At 47.2% G+C, this 21,663-nt stretch overlaps 1 protein-coding gene across 2 annotated transcripts in view; it reads right to left on the minus strand.

Annotated features, from left to right (window-relative positions):
- The window catches only part of ZFPM1 (zinc finger protein, FOG family member 1), a 438,530-nt gene extending 426,277 nt beyond the window's left edge, over positions 1-12,253 (minus strand). For both annotated transcript variants that reach the window (XM_069636098.1, XM_069636091.1), the window contains exon 1: positions 11,727-12,253. In XM_069636098.1, the coding sequence (XP_069492199.1) occupies positions 11,727-11,766 (40 nt within the window). In that variant the 5' untranslated portion in view covers positions 11,767-12,253. The remainder of the gene's footprint in view (positions 1-11,726) is intronic.
- Positions 12,254-21,663: the final 9,410 nt, after the last annotated feature.

The raw sequence follows: 21,663 nt of genomic DNA on the forward strand, positions 1-21,663 counted from the left end.
TTAGTTTTCAAGCTCGGCAAGCGGACCCCTACACTTGTCGGGCGGAGTCGTTTCCCAAAACAGAGTCTTCATGGTTTTTTATCAGCGGCTCCTACCGCCTTTCGGGGCGGTTTTGCCGGGCAATCTCATAGAAAGTGTCCAGAATTCCCACAATAAAGACATAATTTTAACTGCCGCCTCCTTTCACGTTCCTTTTGAGTTAAGGGTCCATTAACCCCTCCAATTTGCATAGGCTCAGAGACATCAACTCCCTTGGGATTAGCATGGGTCTTGACCAACACCCGGGTCTCAAACCTGGACCGATCTGCTTTTCTGTTTTGAAGTCTGCGATCCAATTGGACCACTAAGTCTATATACTCTGTGCATTCTTGGGGCGGATTTACAACTTGGGCCAAGACATCTTTAAGTTCTCCGCGTAGGCCTCGATAAAACAACGTGACTCTTTTATCCTCTGGCCATCCCGTTTCCACAATTAGTCTATTAAAGGTTAGAATATAGGATAGGAGGTCCTGAATGCCCTGTCGCAGGGATAGAAGTTCGTCATCCAGAGCCTGCCCCTGAGAGTGTCGAGCAAATAACCTTTCCATGCTTGCTTGAAACCTTTGAAAATCACAGAGAATCGGGTCATCTTGAGTAACCAGTGGAACTGACCAATCGGCAGCGCAGCCGCTGAGATATGACAATACAAAGGCTACCTTGGTCTGATCATTAGGGAAGGCCCCAGGTCTGCATAGGAAGTGCAAACGACACTGATTCATGAATACGGCGAATCGTTTGGGGTCCCCAGAAAAGCGTTCGGGTGGGGCCAGCGGCATGTTTCCAGGTAGATTAATCTGCACAGGGTTACTGGAAACCACAGGAGCGGGGTTCGTTCCGGAACCGGGTAGAGGAGTTTGCCCAGCTTGACCTTGCAAAAGCTGTCTGGCCAGGTCATCAGTTCTTTCCTTTTATATTATTAATTCCCTCCTGACGGCATTAGTCTCTTGACGAGCGGCATGTACTTCGGCCCGTAATTCCCCCAGTAATTGGGCCAACTGATCAGTCTCAGAACTTTCCATAGCGCCTGGGTGGGAATTTGTAGCAAGGCTTCGCGTTCTGTAACGCTCACCTGACTCCCACGGAGGCGCTGGCCTGGTTCGCGCTGCTGTGACCTCTTCTAAGGTGATGCGCAGGGTTCGGAAGACGGACTGGACCGGGCCCGCAAATCTGGCTGGTCTGGCTCGCAGAAGTATCCTTCTGTAGGCGAAAATAGGGGATTAACTGTCTGAGGGGTAATGCAATCTGCCTCCCACTTTCCCCTCTCACCCTCCTCGAAACCCTTCTGTGATTCCTCGTAGCGTCTCACCTTATGGTCTGGAAGGATGAGCTCTCCATCCTGCTTCTGATGCAGGGGCGCGTTGGTATCCAGTTACTTCACTGGATTTTCGGATTGGTGAGAACCAAACTTGCTTGGCTTCCAGGTAAGTTTTTTGATAAGAGGTTCCCCTTGTGTCCATGCATTAATGTACTAATGCTAGTGTCTTTTTCCCCATAGGGGCCGGGGTACGGAATGCCGGGGAACAGGCACCGACCCGAGATGAGAGGTGAAATCCTTGTAGAAATCAGGCAAGTCTTTAATGAGCGTTTTTTGGTAATGTCTTTTCATTCGCTCATTAACGCTGATGTCTCTTTTTCCCCTTAGGGGCCGGGGTCCGGAAATGCCAGGATGCGGCGCGGACCCGAAATGAAGAGGGAATGAATCAACAGGTAAGTCTTAACATGGAGATTTAGCTTTCCTTATTCCCTTCTCTCTCTCACCTTTTGTTCTGGTCTTTTTCTCCCTATGCGCTGGGGCGTGACTGCGAATCCGGATGATCGCTGCTAAACATGGAGGCGCCCTGTAAAGGTGAGTGGAATGCAGCGCTGCAGCGATCGACGCGATGAGCTTTTAAATAAAAGTCTTCCTTTTCAGGATTGTCGGCGAGATGTCTCCGGGATGCAGATTTAGCAGGTAAGGACTTTTCCTTCTTCTGTTCTCTTCTCTTCCTTTGCAGGTGATCCAGGATGCTGGCAGGCGTGGCAGAAGTCAGGATGCAGGAGCAGGCATGGCGAGCGTCCAGCTGCTAGATGCAGAACAACGCGAAGCACGTGTGGCTGTTCGGGTGGGGTTTAAATAGCCTTGGAAGAAGTTCCAGGTATGTATCCTTCCTCCAATCAGGTATGCATCCTGCCCCGACCACGCCCGGATGGTAAATTAGTCCCACAGGTAAAGTAGTTCCTTTCAGGCCTCAAGGAGGCCGGCATCCTGCAGCATGGTCTGCATCAGATAAGTGCACCCAAGCACTCCGATAATGAGCCTGGCGCCTGTGGCGCCAGGACTGATGTCTTTTATGAGCCATAGGCGCCAGGAAACTGTCCAAAGGGCCCCTATATGGGGTTGCTGGGTCCTTCCTTGGGGACTGGATGTCCGCTTTCGGGGACGCAGGGTTTGAACCGGCGCCCCGGGAGCGGGCATCATGACAGCAAGTCCCTTTCCGTTTCAGCCGTGAGTTCTTTTGCTGCCTTGTTTTTAACATGGAGAAATGCTTTTGCTTTGTGTTCTCTATGGTAGGGTTCAACAAGAATTATATCGTCGGAAGTTAGTTGTCGCAGTTTTTCAATTTTGGTCAAGATTTTTAGAACTGTCCTGCGGTTGAGAACTAGGTAGCTGTCTTTGGCTGTTATTTGCTCTAACTTGTAGATTGTTGAATTTTCCAGATTAATTTGGTCCTTATGGTCAGCCCTATGCCATCTGTTCCTTTGCTTGTGCGAAGGGATTCGGGGGCCTGCCCTGCCTTTGTCCTTCACTGCGTCTTCAGCTGATTTCCGGGCCGAAGCCTTTTCTTTTGTCTCAAGATCATTAAGAGCTCCGAGGGCTATAGTTGGAGAGTTCGATCGTGGACTATGCCACCGGTTGCCGCTTTTACTTTGGCCTTCCACACTACCACTTTGCGATTTTTTCTGAGAGTGATTTGGGCAAGGTGTAACGCCGGTCAAATCTTCTTGACTAGATGTGGATCCAGGGTGCAGCGTTTCAGCCTCTTCGTGCTGGGAAATTTCTAGGAGATCTTGAAACAGATAAGCCACCGCAGTTGCATCCGGATTGATGGGTTTAATGGCTTCTCGTCGCATTGTGGAATTGTGGCACTCAGCTTCGGTGGATGGCTCACGGGGTTTCTACTGCCTTGGTGCAACCCTGTACCGGCCTAGTATCTTTCGGATCTTTTGGGACTGTCCATATGCTTACAGTGTCTGATTCTTTGGAGTGTTCCACACACCCATTTGTTTGCGCTAAAGGGCTGGAATTTGAAGACGGTGTAATCGGCTTTTACGGCCGTTTCTCAAAAATTGGAGCCATGTCATGGTGCTTTCCCTTAGGCAAAGTCTGCGTGTATCTAGAATCCGTTCCTTGGGGGGGGGAGGGGGGAAACTTGCTGCTCTTAGGTGCGTGCATAAGATGCTCTCAATTTTTTTCCACATTTTTTTTCAGTTTGTCTTCCAAGTGCGCTTCTGACCTGTTCGAGTTTAGCTCCACGGCAGATATGAACCCCTCCATAAAGGTGAGTTTGTTGTCCTTCATGCTGCTTATCATAGTGGTATTGTCTTTAAGTGCTTCATGCATGGATTCATAACGTTTTGCAAATGGGTTCAATGCAATCGTAAGTGCTGACATAATGGAAAGTAAATCTGTTTTATTCCGTGCCGGAGATCCTTTGTCTGACGAGCTTGGAATTTCGTTCAGCCTCCTGTATTTAGGGGAGGTGTTTTGGGTTCTCTGGGAAGGATTAGGAATCCATCTATCAGAGGTCCTTCTCTCAGGTGGATGGGTTGAATCTTGCTGAGACTGGTAGGTGTCGCCTAGAAGTCTAATAGACTGGCCTTGGATGTGAGGGCGAGTCCACGCATAGTATTCTGGAGGCTGAGATTTTCTATGACCTGCCACGGTGCTATTTCCTTTAGATGCCATAATGCTTGTGCCCTCTGATGAAGAGATGTTGTTAATGGACTCATTTCGTAGCCCTATCAGAGGCGGAGGGGGAGTTCTCCCCAGCTTGTCCAATGGTCCAGGAGTGGCCTAACTGGACAGATCTTGATTTGAATCTTCTTTTGACCCCTGCAGTGACATCTTTTTGGTCGACGGCTGTTTAGGTAGAAGTGACTCTAGGGCAGAAGCACTTTGCTTTGGTAGATTCGTTCTGGGCGAAGATTCATTAATCGCTTCCAGAATTTCGGTGTCTGATAGTTCGGGGTCCTGGTCCAGTTTTCTTTTATGTTGTCTAATGAAATACTCCTTTAGAGACGAAGAGAGCAGCGGCGCCGACAGGCCTTTTGTGGGTCTCTGAAATTTCTGCTGCAATTTACGAGGTTTCCCTGCCCCAGTTTTCTTTTGCTTGAGTTTACTTTTAGCGTTTTCTTTCGGTAATAGTGTTTCCGCCTGATGCGGGACCAATGGTGCTATGGCAAGGGGTTGGCACGGAGCTTCTCCAGCGCTTGTTGGTGAACTGATGAGGGGCTCAGCTTGAGTCAATAGCACCGGTGACTGCTTTTCCTTTGCTGATGTTTCAAAGACTGAGTCATCTGGGGAGCGTCTGTTTTGAGGAGACAGTTCACGGCCGGAGTCCGTGGACCTGGACTCGTTCCTAATGTTTGAACTGGGTGGAGCCCTCTGTTTTGTGAACTTTGTGCGCTTAGATGGATTCTGACTTATAGTCCTGTCACAGTGAATCTGGACTAGATGTTCTGATTCTTTAGGGGCCAGAGTCATTTGCGGCGACATTTTTTCTCCAACACGGGGGTCACGGATTGTTGCGTGGATACGTACTCCTGGGGAGAAAAGATGTTTTGATGAGCCTGCGTCGGAAATTTCTGACGGTCTGGCTGTGCCCCGCCCTTGAGACGCCTGCCGAGTCCGCCCTACGGCAGATTCGAGCTGGGTGTCACTCGCACTTGCGGTGGAACGGCTAGGCACAGCGCCCGATTGGTGGTGAAGCGGGCTCAGAGCTACTGTTGCAGGCTCACTCTTCCAGTCTATTAATTCTGCTTCCTTGTCCCAGGCCACTGTGAGGTCGCGCCCGGAAACGACCAAGAAGCCGTCGGCGTCGGATGCCGGGAGGAGTCTTTCGCTGTGAGGCGGCTCTTCGGCTGAAGCTCTCGTTGGAATTAGAGAAGACGGACTTCGGTGAGGCTGGGAAGATGACGGGTCCAGGTTGTTACCGCCAGTCGCTGATTCAGGAGGAGGGGGCGCAGGGACTTTCCCTGCTTTTTGTTTTATCACCTCCTCAGGGTCATGGTAGTCTTGTTTTTATCCCAGCTCTTGTGATACTTTGCTGCTCCTGAGCCGGCGACTGATGTCTTCCGTGGGCGACGTAGGTGCCATATTTGCACGCTGGGGAAGTGAATGAGCCGGAGTGATGTTGAAGGTTTTCGACACGCTGTGGGTCTCACAGTGGTATCAGTGACCGGCCCCCTGGCCCCGAGCACCAGACTCACACCGCACAGTGCGGTGGTTTAGTAGTGAGTTGACTGTCGAATTGCCTCTTGATACGCCCCCAGTGCGCCAAACAGTCGCACAACGGTCACTGGCCTTTACCCCTGACGGGCTTAACGCCGCAAGGGTGGATGAGGCTGGTCTTCAGCGCTGGTTCCGTCACGTGACAGCTCACGTGACTCCCACAAGGCTCCGCCTCCTCCAGGAAGCGAGCACGGGATGCGAAGAGTCTCACAATATCAATGGGGTAGGCTGTTGGGAAGTGAGCGTTTCACATCCTTGCTGCTACAGAATGCTACAGAATTTACCATTTTCTGTTTTCTTTTTTTTGTTCTCCCTTGTTCCCCTCCCTTTTTGCCTGATTGTGCTATGAAACACTTCTGTACGAGCGCAATATAAATAAAATATAATTTCATCAGATCCTGGGTGGTGCACCTGTTCCACAGATAAGTGCAACCGGGAGGTCACAGGACCAATTTTGCTATCAAAAGCATTTGGCTGTGTGATCATATCCATTTTCAAAAGTGTTCACTTGTCAATATGATGCACCTTTCCCAACAAAATGAAATATAGTTGACAGTATGATATTTAGCTACACTAAATTAAACTCCATTGAAAAACAGACAATGCAGTGTTTTATAGTAGCAATACAGTAATTATGGATTATGTATCAACTTACATTTTTAGGAATCGAATTGCAGGACTCTTTTAAAAAAATGAAGCACTCAAACACAGGCCATTGGTACTTTTAGCAGAGGGGAGGATTTCGGCTGCAATCTCTCTTCATTAGCCCCTTTGAACTTGCAGAGGGAAGAGGCTGGAGGGATCCCCGAAGTCAAGAGAGCAATGGAGAGTGGCACGTGCTTTAATTGAACAATATAATTTAAATAGCTAGCTCTGCTACACAAGTTTCAGTTTAATTAGCCAACCTACAGAATTGCATAGCAAATTGCTATGCGACACAGCTTATTTCATGCCTTGCTGTGAGGTTATAAGGTTGTGTGATGGCTCCTCCGCTACCTGGATGTTTTTGATCAAAAAGCTATTGCTGGCGGTGTATCAACACGTTACTAGTGTTCGTCAACACTATAGGCCGGTGAGAGCCAGGGGATTCATGGGTAGAGCAGAGTCTGGGTCAAAAGTGGGGGGGTCTGGCCGGCCTCTTGGGGCCAAACATGAGCCAAGTCAGGGAAATTGCTGCACAAAATGTTAATGTTAAAGGACATTTATACCGCGCAGTATCACCACCGGAGTGGTCCCCTGACGATCTGGCGGATCTGAAAGAGCTAGGGGCCATTTCAGGGACAAGAAATGTTGCTAAAGGGGGAAACAAAAGTGGCTAAACCAGTTGAGGGCAACAAAGGGAGCTAAAAATGCAAAAGAAAGGGAGTTGGTGCACGAAAAGAGGCTAAAAGTGGGTGGGGCAATAAAGAACTGGGTACAACAAAAGGGCCGAAAGAGAGCACAGGGCAACAAAAGGGGCTAGTGATACTTGGAGGTATGGGTTGTGTCGTATTTAGTGAAAGGTGGCATGAGGAAGGGAGAGATAGGGGACTGACAGCACTTGGGGCCAAGGGTTGTTAATGGTGTTGACTGCAGGGGTTGGGGTCGGGGTGGGGGTGTAAAACAAGGAGGCACTTATCCTTTAAAGTTTCTGCGCCAGATTTACTCCCAGGAAATACATTGACTCCCTGTCTGCCTCACCTAAATCAATGACATGAGGTGGGACAGGATGAAAGTCAGGCACAGGTCAGGCAACAGAGCTCCAGTGTGTTTTTCCATGTCAGAGTAGCGGTTTAAAAACATTATTTTTTTAAAACTTTGGTTTTCCCCGTCACAGGTAGCAAGCAGTTGGGGCTCGTGGCTGGCTCCTGCTCTGTACAGAAAGGGGAGTCAGGCCGGGGCCCCATTTTGTACAAGAGCCGGCCCAAGCCTCTACGGGCTCGCTCAACTCTACAATGCTATTAAATGGTAAAAGTGCCTTGCTAAAAACCTTACACGTCACACTTTAGATGCAGACACACTTCTTAAAGTAACCTGTTAGACAAGCACATGTTGCCAGCAATATTTGCTTTGCTGATCGAAGACCTTCGGCTCCTTAGACACAATGGGCCGATGGTGCAGTTGCATCCCCTCTCGGCGCTGCACCAGGCTGACCTTTCGACCTCGGCCAAGAGGCTCTGTGAGTGTGCTTATCTCCCCGCTCAGAAAGCACTTAACACTGGAGCCGGGGCACGATTTATAATGCGCGCCCGTTTCCCTGTCACAGCGCACATCCCGCGTATGCACCGAGGATGTGGGTCAGCGTGCACAGTGTCAGAACTAGAGATAGCCCTGGGTCTTTTGAGCTGGGGCGTTACAACCAAAAGGCTAGCTAGCCCCCAGTCCCGATAAACGTAGCCGCGGGTCTTTTCCAGCTATAGCAACACACCTGCTTCCTGCACACAAAAGCAGGTGGTATGCTACTGTTTTGGACGGTTAAGAAACTCTGAATTGTAACAGTTCCACTTAAGGGCGGGAAACCCCAACACCAAAAACCCTTATCAGAACTTCTTTGTCAACACGAAAACATGGCGTGTGTGTTCGGAGGTGGCCAAACCTTTTTTGCTGCCAACTATGCCCAACCTGCAGGGACAGGAGCTGACAGAGCGAAACGCTTTCTCATTTCCCCCAAGTAACCTGTCCATTCCCACATGTATAATCACACAGATCTTTTGGGCAAATTTGAACTTGAAATCCATCCTAAGGATAATCACAGATTGGCACAAAACAAGTTGTGATCGGCGATGCCACGTAACGGCCTCTTACTGTGCAGTATTACAGTGTATTCCCCTTATCTGCCCACCCAGTGCTCGGTCGGCTAGACACAAGACAGGTTTCTGCAACCTTTCGCTATCCAGATGTTTTGGACTACAATTGTCATCAGACTGTCCAGGATAGTCATTGGTGTGGGATCATGGGAGTCGTAGTCCAAAACATCTTGAGAGTCACAGGTGGATGCCTGGCCCAGGATAAGGGGCGCCTTCACATCAGTCTGGCTTGCGACCCCAATGGAAGGGAATGTTGTACCAGCCCCCACCCCCTCCATACCCTAAAAATCCGTCTGGTCTGCCACTCATGTCCCTAGTGGCCTCTTGACCCAGGCCTACACTACTAGGCGACAGCCACACATACTAACTAGTAAGTATATAGCCTGGGGCTGCGGGCCATATTGCTCACCGCGTCTCCCAATGGGTCCACAGACGTACACTATATAACCAAAAACTGCATTCAATGTTGCATTTCTGGAACCGAAATTACAGAAAGCAAAAAAAAAATAATGCGTGTGTATTATGGTCAAACAACAACTAAATACAGCCTTTCTTTAATATACACCATAACGTAGCGGTGCTTGGTCCACATCCCAATAAGACAGTGGAACATGGAGACAATATAAAACAGACCGGACAACACTACACTAGTAAAAGTTAGATCTACTGAGCAGGGGGACAAGTGGAATAATGAAAATGCCCTTAGTACAGCAAACACTATATGCTGAATGTTATTTTGCCTTTATGCCACCAGGTGCTATTTGCAGTTCAATGAATCATCCTCGGGAGGCTGGTCTAGCCCACTCCGCGTTATTTGGGGGGGAAGGGTTGAGTCCCCCTGCCCCTGCAGATACACATACGTGAAAGTCATGCGCTCGCCTCGCTGTGCTCCATTTCACCTGCGCACGAGTCCATGCTTCAGGCAAGTTGGGATAATGGGGGACGCCACCTAGTGGTTCATCTGCGCAATCGCCTGGATTTGAGAATTTCCTGGCACCTCTCCTATAGAGCTCGCACGCTGCTCCACGCCAGGCAGGCAGTCGCATGTCAGCCTAGAGATACATGTGCATTCTGGGACTTGCAGTCCTGCATTTACAGCAGAAAAAGGGCAAAGGACTGGCTAAGCTACTCCCATCTAACATGTGACAACGTTAGCAGTCATTCTCGGAGCTCGGCAGCTTTCCTGTGGCCATGCCGACAGAGAAGGCCACCCAGTCCTTTTTTTTCACCCTTTTGGATTCTAGGACTACTTGTTTTGTCTTTCCCAGAACTCCAAGAAAAGACAGGCCTGTGTTTGAGAGCCCTGCAGTCAATTGCCTCACCTGTTTCCCCTTCTAGATGTCACTTTCTGCACTGTTGCCATTTCTGTGCATTATTTTTGATGCACGCATAATCGCACACACTAGTGCCACCTCCACTAGAATGCAGCCGCCCCCACGACACTTCGGCCTATCTGCTCACATACAGAGTTCCCACACGCACCATTTACTGCTCTCTCATCACTGACCCGACTCCGGTCCCCGAGGACGTTCAACCTACAGCGCTTTGAGGCCATACCAATTGTGAAAGGCACTATACAAATGGCCCGTTAACCTAGCAGCCAGTGCCATCCCCCATTGCCCACCTCCTTTGCTGGGGGTGGCACGAAAAAAAAAAAAAGACATCATGCACTAGCTTTACCTGCTAAGAAAATTACAGATAACTGTTTATATTTGGAAATACAAGATCCCATTTATTGGAGCATACAGCAATAGAGGGGAGTGGGGGGGGGGGACCCAGGCCCAAGTAACTTCACAGACAGACCCCAATAGTAAAAGCTTAGACGGGGACTCAAAGAGCAAGTCGCCTTTAAGAGCGGCTCCGTACCTGCCCTCGCCCCCTCCCCGCTTCATGCAGGCACCACAGTCAGATAAGCAACTTTGGCAGACTGCAATTATTTTCCCAGGCAGATAAAGCAGGGGTTGCTCATTTTTATCACACTTATTTTTACAATCTCCAAATTGTTGTTTCCTATCATTGTGTAAAATCTGGCAGAGGGAGGCAGCAGACCTGACAATTTTAAGAGGCTGCTGATGCTCGGCGTTCACTCCAGTCGCCCCCATCTTTGCACTGGGTGGGATTTCGGCACCCCAATGAAACAGTGTTACCCGCTAATGGCGCGCGGCAAGGAGCGCCATGGCTTTAAAATACAGAACCATCATTTGAAAAAAATAAGCTATCACTGAGCACAACCACAATATTTCACTTCCTTGGTGTAGCATTTCTACCAACATTTTCAAGATAGCTCAGTAGGTTATGCACTGCTGCTGGGCTCCCAGAGTGTAGCCGGCAAACTAGAACACCAAAATTCCACTTGGGCAAGCATCTGATCTTTAAGAGCTTGCGAAAATAAAGTACTAGGTGAGTAGGGCTAATGAACCATGTGTTATTTGGAGCGCCCCGAAGCTGCCCGTGCATTATACAGCCGCTATTAACAGCAACACCCAGCACAATGTGAAAAATACATTGTGGTATAAGGCTGATAAAATCGGGCCAGCTGAAAGATACAGATGTGGTGGGAGGGGGGGGGGGGAATACATTTCCGACTGTAGCATGCATGTGCACGGCAGCCCCCCTCCGACCCTGCTCCCTTGGACCCGCTGAACGCAAAGAATGGAGTCAGGGCGGGCAGATAAGCGTCCCCGGCCCCCCTGTCCCGGCGCAGAGATCATATCAGCCGCAGCTGCATTAATGGCATATCCGACCGAGAGCCTTATCCAGGCTGCCGATCAGGGCTTCGTATCAGGCAGGGATCTGTGGGAGAGAGAGAGGGCGCCTTGAAATTGTGTTTCAGGGGGGGAGGGGGCGCGCAATAAAGCTGGAGAAGCGGGGGGCCGTCGCATGTAGAGTCAGGCGAAGATGCATTTTAGGAGCACAGACTTGGGAACAGCACTGACGGCGAGTTCCCACTGGGAGACTTAAGGGGCCTGGCTTTGCTCGCAGCAATGGTAGCGCACGGAGAAGCCAAAGTGGTGTCACGTGGGCGCCCTAGACATCTGTCATAAAGACAGGTAAACCGACTACACAGAAGGCAGCACCCCCTCCGCCCCCCACCCCCAGATCACTTCCAGCAACCCCTCGCACCCACAGAGTAACACACAGAACGAAAATGCCCCGATCTCAGGCAACTAGCAGCTAGCAGTTTCAATGCACATCGCACAGTGGCATGTGTCCAGGGGAAGCGCCCCCCCGCACCTACATGGCACTGAGCTACTGCTTCCCACAGCGGAAGGAGATTGCTCACATTTGACAGGACAGTAACGGTGCGAAAACTGCGCTCCAACCCCCCCCCGCCCCCCCCATGCGCGCTTACAGGGAGGTGATGCCCGGCAGCTCCCCCTTCCCCCCTCCCTTAGCAGGTCGGTACTCACGTTTGATCTGCCGGGGGTTGCTCTGCTTCCTCCTGGACATCGCTCTGCTCCCGGCTCGCTTGGCTGGCGACGCCGCCAGTTCGGGGGTAGTTCAGGCTCGCGGTGCTTCAGAGGGGAGATAACCCAGGGTGGGAGTCAGGCAAGTCCGGGAGGCATCGAAGGCACCCCCTCCCCGCAGGAGCCGGGGGGTGCACGGCGCCCGGTAAGCGTCTGTCTGTCCAGGACGCAGCGCAGGGATCGTCCAGGGAACGGCGGTGCTTCTTCCAGGTCAGGTCTCCGCAGCGCTCAGCAAACCAGGTCCTCCGACTCTACTCGAGCTGCCTTGCCCCCCACACAGGGGGTGCCCCAAGTTCCTGACCTCCCCAGAGGTGCCGCGATCCCCCCAGAGCGCTCTAATCCTGGTTTGGCCGAGGGGTGTCTCCCAGTGTCCGATCCCACGGTGCTCGCAGCTCATCAGGGGTGCACCCTGCCCCGTCGTTCACAGGCTTTCTCCCCCCACCCCCAGAGGCATTGATTCTCGTGCTACTTTCTCAATGGAACCTTGAAATGTATCAAACACACAGTGAAGCCTTCAGAAGGGGCGGGGCCTGCACCGAGGCAGGCGTGGCGTCGCAGATGATTGGCTACGCGCGTGAACGCTCCTCCCACCGGAAGCAACTGGCAACTCAAGCGTGAGAGTGTTCCCAATGCCCGTGCCCGGGCTGTGCTGTCCCAACACGAGTTGTCATCTGCCCGATCCTTTGCAGCGTGGAGAGACTAGCGTGTGCGCTCCTCTGCCTCTCTCCACCCGGAGCATCACTTGCTGGGTTTCGCCCCAGCCCAGGTTGGTAGCCGAGGTTTATTTGCAGGGTTTTCACACATCATCACATGCATCTCGGCCATAGGGGTGCACTGCATACAAAAGGATATTCATATATTGTATCTGTGAGTTATCTTTAGAATGCCCACAAGTGTAACGTTTGGACTTGTATACTTTTAATTAAAAGTTAGACAACATTCAACATCAGATTCCCTTCCTTTGCACCAGAACACAAAGTGATATTAGACCCAACAGAATCTCCTCCGCTTTCCAGTCGCTCAACAAAATAAACAGTCCGATAAGGTTACCGGCTTGTAGTTATTGTCTGAAACGGAAATTCAGCTTGTGTGTGTGATGTGAAAAACAAATTGAAGTGCTGCAATTTCTTTTTATTTTTTTAAATTTTTTATTTGTGACAATTAGTTTTATTGCAAAACTTTAATTACACACACATTACAAAATCTCTTATAAGTCCATCTCAATTCATATCAACTCCGATACAGACTACTCAGTTTAATTTCCCAATTGTGGTTTATGATCTAAGATCTTTTCGAGAAAGTCAACCACTGCATATATTAGTGGGGGGTTATGTCCAGACAATAAGGTAAACCACCATTCGTCAATATGTGCACAGTCTGGTGTAAATCTTCCCGAAAAGAGTGAGAGTTGAATGGATAATACGCCACATTCTATGATCAAATGTTTTCAAGTTTCTGTAGCATTTGTGCAAAACCTACATTACATGTTTTTAGTGTTGCTGTCGTGTTTCATCATTAACATTTCTTTTGTTTCATAGGCATTCAAGCGAATTCTCAAACTTATTACGATGTATTCTTGACGGAAATCTTTCAAGATATTTTGGTAGTTGGTCTAGACTGTTACAAGCCGGACCAGTATATAGTGAAGTCGGCATGGACTCCCGGGATTCGCCGTTCTTTATCCGGTTCCACTGTCATAATTTGTTTTTGGCTAATTGGGGTGTGTCCATTACCATATCCCAGCAGATGTCAGCCACTTCTACTATCTTCCTGATTTTGGTGGCCCAACTCAACAGAATTCCAGAGTGAAAGTTGTTGACTGTCGATTTAAATGTTCTGTAAGGTGGGGCAACCGTGGTCCAATGCATTTTGCGCAGCACGGCAATTGATTTCCATTGAATGATCCTATGTAGATGCTCTAGCCCTAATTCATGTGTGATTGCTATTGTAGAAATGCTTGAAGGCAGTCTCAACACCCCTCTCCAAAATTGGCCTTCTAGTGTAGCCCAAATACGATGGTCAATATTTAGGCCAGCATCTGCTCCATGTGTTAATGCCGGATGACTTTCTGCACATAGAATGACCGTATTGGAGAGAGAGTACATTTGCCGTATTCAAAGTGTAGTCTTCGACCTTGGATGGTGAATGTTGCCATACGGTGCTTCAAATCTGCTGCCCAGGCCCATTCTCTGATGGATTTATTGATTAGAACTCTCAAATAGCGTACAACTGAGACAGACTCGATTGTTTCTCCTGCTGCGGTCCATCTGAAGAATTTTTGGGAACGTTGATAATTCGTTCCAAATGTTATCATTTTTGATTTACCGGCGTTAATTGCGAGATCATTGTGCTGTAGATAGGAAACCAATTTGGTCAGTAGTCGTTGTAACCCAATCTCAGTTTGATCAAATGGGACAGTGTCATCAGCATAAAGCACCCAACTGATGGGATGGCCATTTAGCTTAGGTGGAAAACAGTGTAAACTGTTCAAGGCTCCAGAGATGTCAGAGATGTAAAGTTTCAACAACAAGGCTGTAAGTTTAAACAATAAGGCTGCCAGGGGGCAACCTTGTTTTACACCATTAGTAGTTGGTACTTCATTCGTCAGGAGACCGCTACCATTGATGCATACTCAAATTGATGTTTCATTATGAAGAGCCATTAGTGGATGCAGTAAGGGTAGGAGGCAAGTCCATGTCGACAACTTTTTCCAGCGTTTTGTTCGATTGATGGTATCGAACGCTTGCTTCATATCTATAAAGGCCATAAAGACTTTTTTATGAGACTTCATCGCTTCAAGTTTCAAAAGGGTCACAATTAGGAGATTTACTTCAGTTCCGACTTCTCTGGTAAAACCAGTTTGACGAGGATCCATTAGGCCGATGGAAGTTGCCCAGGCAGTAATTTTCCATTGTAAGCAGGTGGCAAACATGTTCCCTATTATATTCAAGAGGGTAATAGGGCTATAGTTGGCAGGATCGTCCCTATTGCCTTTCTTGAATATAGGAATAATTACTGCTGATTTCCAGGAACTCTGAATTTCCTTTGAGACAGATATAAGGAAAAATAGCTCTACGATGAAGTTGACCCATTCCTCTTTTTTTGCTTTAAGCATTATATTGGTCAGCCCGTCGGGGCCTGCGGGTCGAGAATTTTTTAGTTGTTGGATTATTTTTATTACATCCTCATGATGTTCACAGACGTCCCAGAGCTCCGAGTTGACTGAAATCTCTGCCTCTGCGCTCGCATGGCCAACATTAAAGACACCTTTGAAGTGATCTTCCCAGGCTGACATGGTAATCCCAGTTGCCAAACACGCATCTTGGGCAGAATTTTTATTCAAAATTTCCCAGATATCTCTGGAATTCTGTTGAACAATCAAATTCAGAATTTGTTCTGCACGTTCTTGGTCTGTTATTATTTTGAAAGATTTAAGCCAGTTACGATATTTCATTTTACAGTTCTTAATCGCTACAGAGAGATCAACTCTGCATCTGGTCTTTTTTTCTTGTCTGATATTATACTTCATTTTTTTCTTTTCAAGACTTACTTTAGCGCTAAAGACATATTTCTTTCGGTTTGAATTGCACTTTCCATTAGACTTTTTTGAGCAGAGTTGAGTGAGAAAGTGAGAATAATTTATTCTTGTAGATTATGAACTCAAGTCATCATTTACCCTTTGTCTCGACAAGGTTTTATGACAGTCATTAATCTTCAGTCTGTTGCCCCTTTGATTTATTTCCAGAGGCCAAATGTACATCTTCGGATTGACTACCCGTTGTAGTGACCAAATTAATTCAAATATATAATGATCACTGTTAGATGTTTTATGGATTTTCAGGCTGTCAATTTTTTTACCAGAAAGATGAAGACAACCAAATGTAGTCCAGCGTTTTTTGGCTTAAAGGCATGGTCTAGTAAACATTTTTATTTAAAAAATAGATAGGCAACATAGATAGGCAACATAAAAAAAATACTAGCATTCTCTTTTTTAAAACTTCCTATGTAAAATTTTGAGCTATTCAAGCTCAAAATTCACAAAAGCAAGCACATGGGCGCATTCATTTTGTGAAAGGGATGCCCTCCTGTGCTGGCTTTTGCTTTTGCGGCACTAATGAAGGAAAAGCCAGCCAGCTGTAGTAAACAAAAGCTACCGCTGGGTGGCTTTCCCTTCATTAGTGCTGTACGCGGAGGACGGGGACCGGAGACCAGAGCAGGAAAGCTGCAGCTGAATCTCGGTAAGTACTATTTATTTAAAAAAAAAATAAGCACTAGCTGCGTTTTTTTTCTAAGTTTTCCGGGCTGGAGGAAAACAGCTTTAAAAACGTTGTATTTATGTTTGCGGTCGCTTTTGAAGCGACCGCAAACATAAATACAACGTTATTGTGTTGGAAAACACTGCAGTTTTTCTTTCCAAGTTTCTCAGGCTCCTCCGCCTCGGAGGAGCCTGAGAAACTCAGAAAGAAAAACGACAGCGTTTTCCAACACAACCGCTTTGTGTTTCTGCCTGAATCTGCTTTCCCATTTGGGGCTCTCGGGCTCCCGGGGAGCCCGAGAGCAGCCCCAAATGGGAAAGCAGATTCAGGCAGAAACTACGCAGCATTGCGGAAAACAACCGCGTTGTTTCTGCCTGAATCTGCTTTCCCATTTGGGGCTCTCAGGCTCCCCACGGGACTCTCGGACTCCCCACGGGGAGCCCGAGAGCCCCAAATGGGAATGCAGATTCAGGCAGAAACAACGCAGCATTTAGCATTTCCCATTTGGGGCTCCGAGAGCCCCAAATGGGAAATCAGCTGTAGGCAGAAACACTACGCGGCATGTAAACACAACCGCGTTGTGTTTCTGCCTGCTGTGGCTTTCACTTTGGGTCTCCGGTGCTCCACTGGGAGCACCGGAGACCCAAAGTGATAGCCACAGCAGGCAGAAACACAACGCAGTTGTGTTGGAAAACACTGCGGTTTTTCTTTCCGAGTTTCTCAGGCTCCTCCGAGCCGGAGGAGCCTGAGAAACTTGGAAAGAAAAACCGCAGCGTTTTCCAACACAATAACGTTGTATTTATGTTTGCGGTCGCTTCAAAAGCTTCAAAAGCGACCGCAAACATAAATACAACGTTTTTAAAGCTGCAGTTTTATTTCTAAGTTTTCCGGGCTCCTCCAGCCCGGAAAACTTAGAAAAAAAACCGCAGCTAGTGCTTATTTTTTAAAAAAATAAATAGCACTTACCGAGATTCAGCTGCAGCTTTCCTGCTCTTGTCTCCGGTCCCCATCCTCCTCGTACAGCACTAATGAAGGGAAAGCCACCCAGCGGTAGCTTTTGTTTACTACAGCTGGCTGGCTTTTCCTTCATTAGTGCCGCAAAAGCAAAAGCCAGCACAGCAGGGCATCCATTTCACAAAATGGATGCGCCCATGTGCTTGCTTTTGCGAATTTTGATCTTGAATAGCTCAAAATTTTACATAGGAAGTTTTAAAAAAGAGAATGCTAGTATTTTTTTTATGTTGCCTATCTATTTTTTAAATAATAATTTTTACTAGACCATGCCTTTAACTTTCCTTGCCAGATAATGCTGGAAGGAATGTCGCCTTTGACTGAACCGTTTAGCATCTCGCAATTTCTGGCTTTCAAGGCCTCCATCCACATATCTCCTCTGGAATGGGTAATGACGACATCAGATGATCTTACTTGATGCCATTCAAACCAAGAGAAGTTTAGATACCTGCAAATTAATGTTGCAAGTTCTTGACAGGATGTTAAACAGGGGTCAGTTATGGAGATCACTGCTTTGATAAAACTTGTTGTCGAAATCATTGGAGGATTCCAGTTAGTATTTATCAATAATAGATGTTTCAATTGATAATTGTGGACAGTTGGCAGGTACAGTAAAGTCCCTTGAACTAGCAAATTTGGATTAAAGATTTGCTTGACTGCCCACCCGTATGAATTATTCACCATTGTCAGAAGTCCAGAAAAGGGACGACCCCTGTCATTCTTCTCAGCCTTGTTTAACAAAGTGGTATAACCATCTTTAACGAGAGTCTCCCGCCAAACATGTTTCCTGGAGATAAATCGCAAAGATATTAGAAAGAGGAAGTGGTAAATCTTGGAACAAATGCTGAAAGCCTCTTGTGTTCCAAGACATTATCCCACACAATTCTTCTCCAGTCGATTGTGCTAGTTATGCTCGATTTTCTTTGATATAGCCAGGCCTCTTGGCATTTAAGTCATTGTCTCTTCGAGAAGATTTTGCTGGAGACCTTGGTGATTTCAGATTGAATTGGTGTCTTAAAGGCTTGCGACGCAATTCGTTAGATGATTTCAGACCTTTGACTTGCATTAGTATTTCATCCAATGGTTTGACTGGATTTTTCTCGAGCTGAATTTCAAAGTCATAAGATAGTAACTCATCTTTTGCGACCAAGAGTGTTTTTTCCACTCCTTTTGATTTTATGTGTAAAAACACCATCAGCCGAATCTTCTGTGATGTATTTGACGATCACTAAATCACCAGAAGTGATGCTGCATAGAGATGGGATATTGTGTACTAGCCGCATCACATTTCTTCTGTTGAGGTTAATGTCATTAGCTTCGGGAATGAGGTTTTCCACCCAGATCCTCCAGGCTGGGCTGCTTTTTATTTCTAATCCAGTTCCACAAGTTCTTGGTTGTAATGTCTTACGACTATTTAGTTGAGCCGACGTCGTTTTCGGATTGAGGTTTGTTGTTATTTTTCTTCTCTTGTGGGACAGTTACTAGAGGGATGAAAGCTGCTACTTTGGCAGTCTCGTTGATGACCTTGGAAGACACTGCTTCCTAAGCATTAGGCTTCTGATTGCTAGACCTTAGTGCCGCAGTCAAATGGTCATCGGTGCCTCGATTTTTTTAATTGCTATCAAGCAGACGTTATAAACTAAACTAAGCGGTTTAAAAGGAAGGGTGATTACTTTGCGATTCAGTGTGTTATCTAGGAAAAGTAGATTGCTGTGTGAAGTCTTTGAAGCTAAATGCAACTCTTGTGTTGCAAATTATTCTTTGACACATACTGTAAAAACCTGTCACTCCAATGATCCATTCTTTGCGCGTGTCTTCTGTGAGGGCCGATCGTTCCATTAAATAAATATTAAAATGAAGAGTGAGGGCAGGAGTTTCTCTTGCAGGTGGACTCCTAAAATTATAAACTGAAGTGAAATTGCCCCACCCCAAGTCAGCATGTCGCCCAGTTCCCATAGTTTATCTCTTTAGCAAACTTTCTATTGTACCCACATTTCTCCTTTGCCATTGGCAATGCCTGCTTGGCTCTGGACTCATTCACACATGCACATAAAGATCGAGGCCTGTAGGTCCCTGACTAGTCCGGTTTAAAGCCAGTGACATTAACTGGATAAGTCAATAAGTTGTTCATCAACAAAGGATGTTGTCACACGGTGGAGCCCCAACCTCCCACAGGGTGCTTCCATATGTTAATATCCCCGCAAAAATATTGTGATACAAAAATATCGCCATATTTTTGCGGCAATATTGAGCCATGGACCCTGCGGGGTACACCCCTGCAACCCCCACATTATTTTTTAATGTGCGGGGGACACCCCCGCAATCCCCGCTCCCACAAATTATCCCCCCCAAAAATATCGCCAATGGCGAGACAAACTACCATATGTACGGCAATATTTTTGGTGGGGATAATATGTAGGGATACCCACAGGGTGAGGAGGAGAAACCGGAAGACATTACAGGCGGTGTGGTTTATGCCCCTCGTCTGAGTTCTGCTTGAAATGGACAGTGACAATGAATGGAGGCATTGTTTGGGTGGTAGGCAGGATAAGTGACACTGGGAGGGCTTGTTATAGTATTCTCAAACATTTTCTTGTCAGGTGGCTAATGACCTACAAAGGTAAGGGGATTGCAGGTCAGGTCAGTTACATGGGGTCCCATTTGACCAGGATGTTCTTTTCCTTGATTTGCAGACTAATTAATAAATAGACTCTGTAGCCTCTGTTTAGCATTACCCGAAATTGATGCGGGAGCCTGGTTTCTCTGACAGTATGGTGCTACAACTCTGACCTGTCGCATAGGGGTGCATCGCCGAAGTTGCAGCTTCCTCTGGTTCAACCCCCAACATGGCAAAAATGAGAGCTGAGGAGTCCTAGCAAAAAAATCCAAGGAGCGGTAAGGATAAGTGGACCGTAAGTGGTGCGCTTGCGTGAGCTGCTCAGGAGAGCCAAGGATGTTTTGGAGGATTATGCATGAGGATGATTTATTTCAGGGTTACGTTAATATGGGTGGGAGATTCTGGGTTGTTACCTGGTTTTGCTTATTATTTTTGCCGGGTTCGTTATCATGCTTAAAGGTTTGATATATTTGCTGTGCCCTGGTTTAAATCTGGCAAAATATTGTTTTATGTTAGGCAGGTCTCGTAAGGGCTGATAGTCCCTCTGGTATATTCTACTTCCTGGTCCCTTAAAGGTGTGTGGATCCCAAACAATTTCTGATATTCTGGTATAGATAGCTAATAATAGGGCTACAAGTACAAAAGGGATAATGAAACTGGACAGGGCAAGTCGGGAGAAACTATATGGTCTGGAGTAAATAGTGCCCGCTGGGGCAAATACGGAGCCAGTGTCCAGGTGAACGTTTCAGAACCAATGTACGGAATCTCAGTAAAGTCCCATCCATTCTTAGGACTGCACAACATTTGAGTCACAGCTTGAGTGGTACAGGGGCAAGTGTTATTGAGTGAGTGGTACGGAAACAAGGCGTGGACAAAGAACAGACTAAGCAATTGGAGGCACTACCTAAGCGAGCAACTGCCCATTTTATGTATGCTAACTATACTAGTGCCATGTGCATGTTTTTTGATACCTGCCACTCAGGACAATTGACATAGTGAATTTCCAGTAGAGGGCAATTTGAATACGTTTGTGGCTTTGTGGTGTGCCATAGAAGCGCAAAAAGGGAAGGTGAACCCAAGAGAGTAGGGGGCACATGCCATATGGTTAGAAGAGACAACAACTAGGGAGACCACTTCGCAAATCAGAGGGCTAAAAGATTCGAATCAACAGGTGAGAGGACAGATCAGGTTTTTAAGGGGTAAAAGGGTTTGGGATTCATCCGCTCTATTATGCCCCTAAATACTAGATGAGTAACAAGAGGAGAAGCAAGATTTTTAAGTCTGCTATATATATATATATATATATATATATATATCATTGACTTGTTTACTAGGGTGTGCACGGCAGTTCCGGAGGCTTTAGGGGCAAGTGGTTTCTCGAAACAGAGACATCTTTATGGGAGGTCAAAAGGGACTTGGGCCCACCTAGTTGGGGTGGGAGGATGGACCAGACTGCCAGACGTAAAGAAGACAGTGCACTTAGTTTACAAAATATAAAGAGTACACGTCTTGATATTCTATAGTTTGCATCTGTGCCAATCTCAACAATAAACGTCCAATTGGAAGAATTAATCCTGAAATGCAATCTGTGTTCATTGTAGTACTTACAGTTTGTGTGTTTACTATTGAAATGCATGTTTAGAAGCTTGAGTGCCACAATGGTTTAGAAGCTAGCTGTCAGATTGGAACCAGCAGATAAAAAAATAGAGGGAAAATAAACGGCATGCACAAAAATGGGGAATTCGGCAGTACAAAAAACAACGAAAACCCATAACGACTATCAAGGGCAGCAGGGGTTGAGGAGGTGCCCCCCCCACACCTCTTGATTGACAATATGGGTATTTAGGGGTGGCAGGGTGTTCTCTGCTTCCATACAAAGAAAAGCAGCAGACAAAGAGTTACAACAAAAACAAAAGGACCTTCCGGCGGATGTTCTGCCTCTCAATGGGGAGGTGAAACTCATGTTGCAGGGTCAGCACCGAAGGAGTAGAGGTAA

The sequence above is a fragment of the Ambystoma mexicanum genome, chromosome 1q (assembly GCF_040938575.1).
Source record: "Ambystoma mexicanum isolate Mex_15411 chromosome 1q, UKY_AmexF1_1, whole genome shotgun sequence".
Classification (NCBI taxonomy): domain Eukaryota; kingdom Metazoa; phylum Chordata; class Amphibia; order Caudata; family Ambystomatidae; genus Ambystoma; species Ambystoma mexicanum.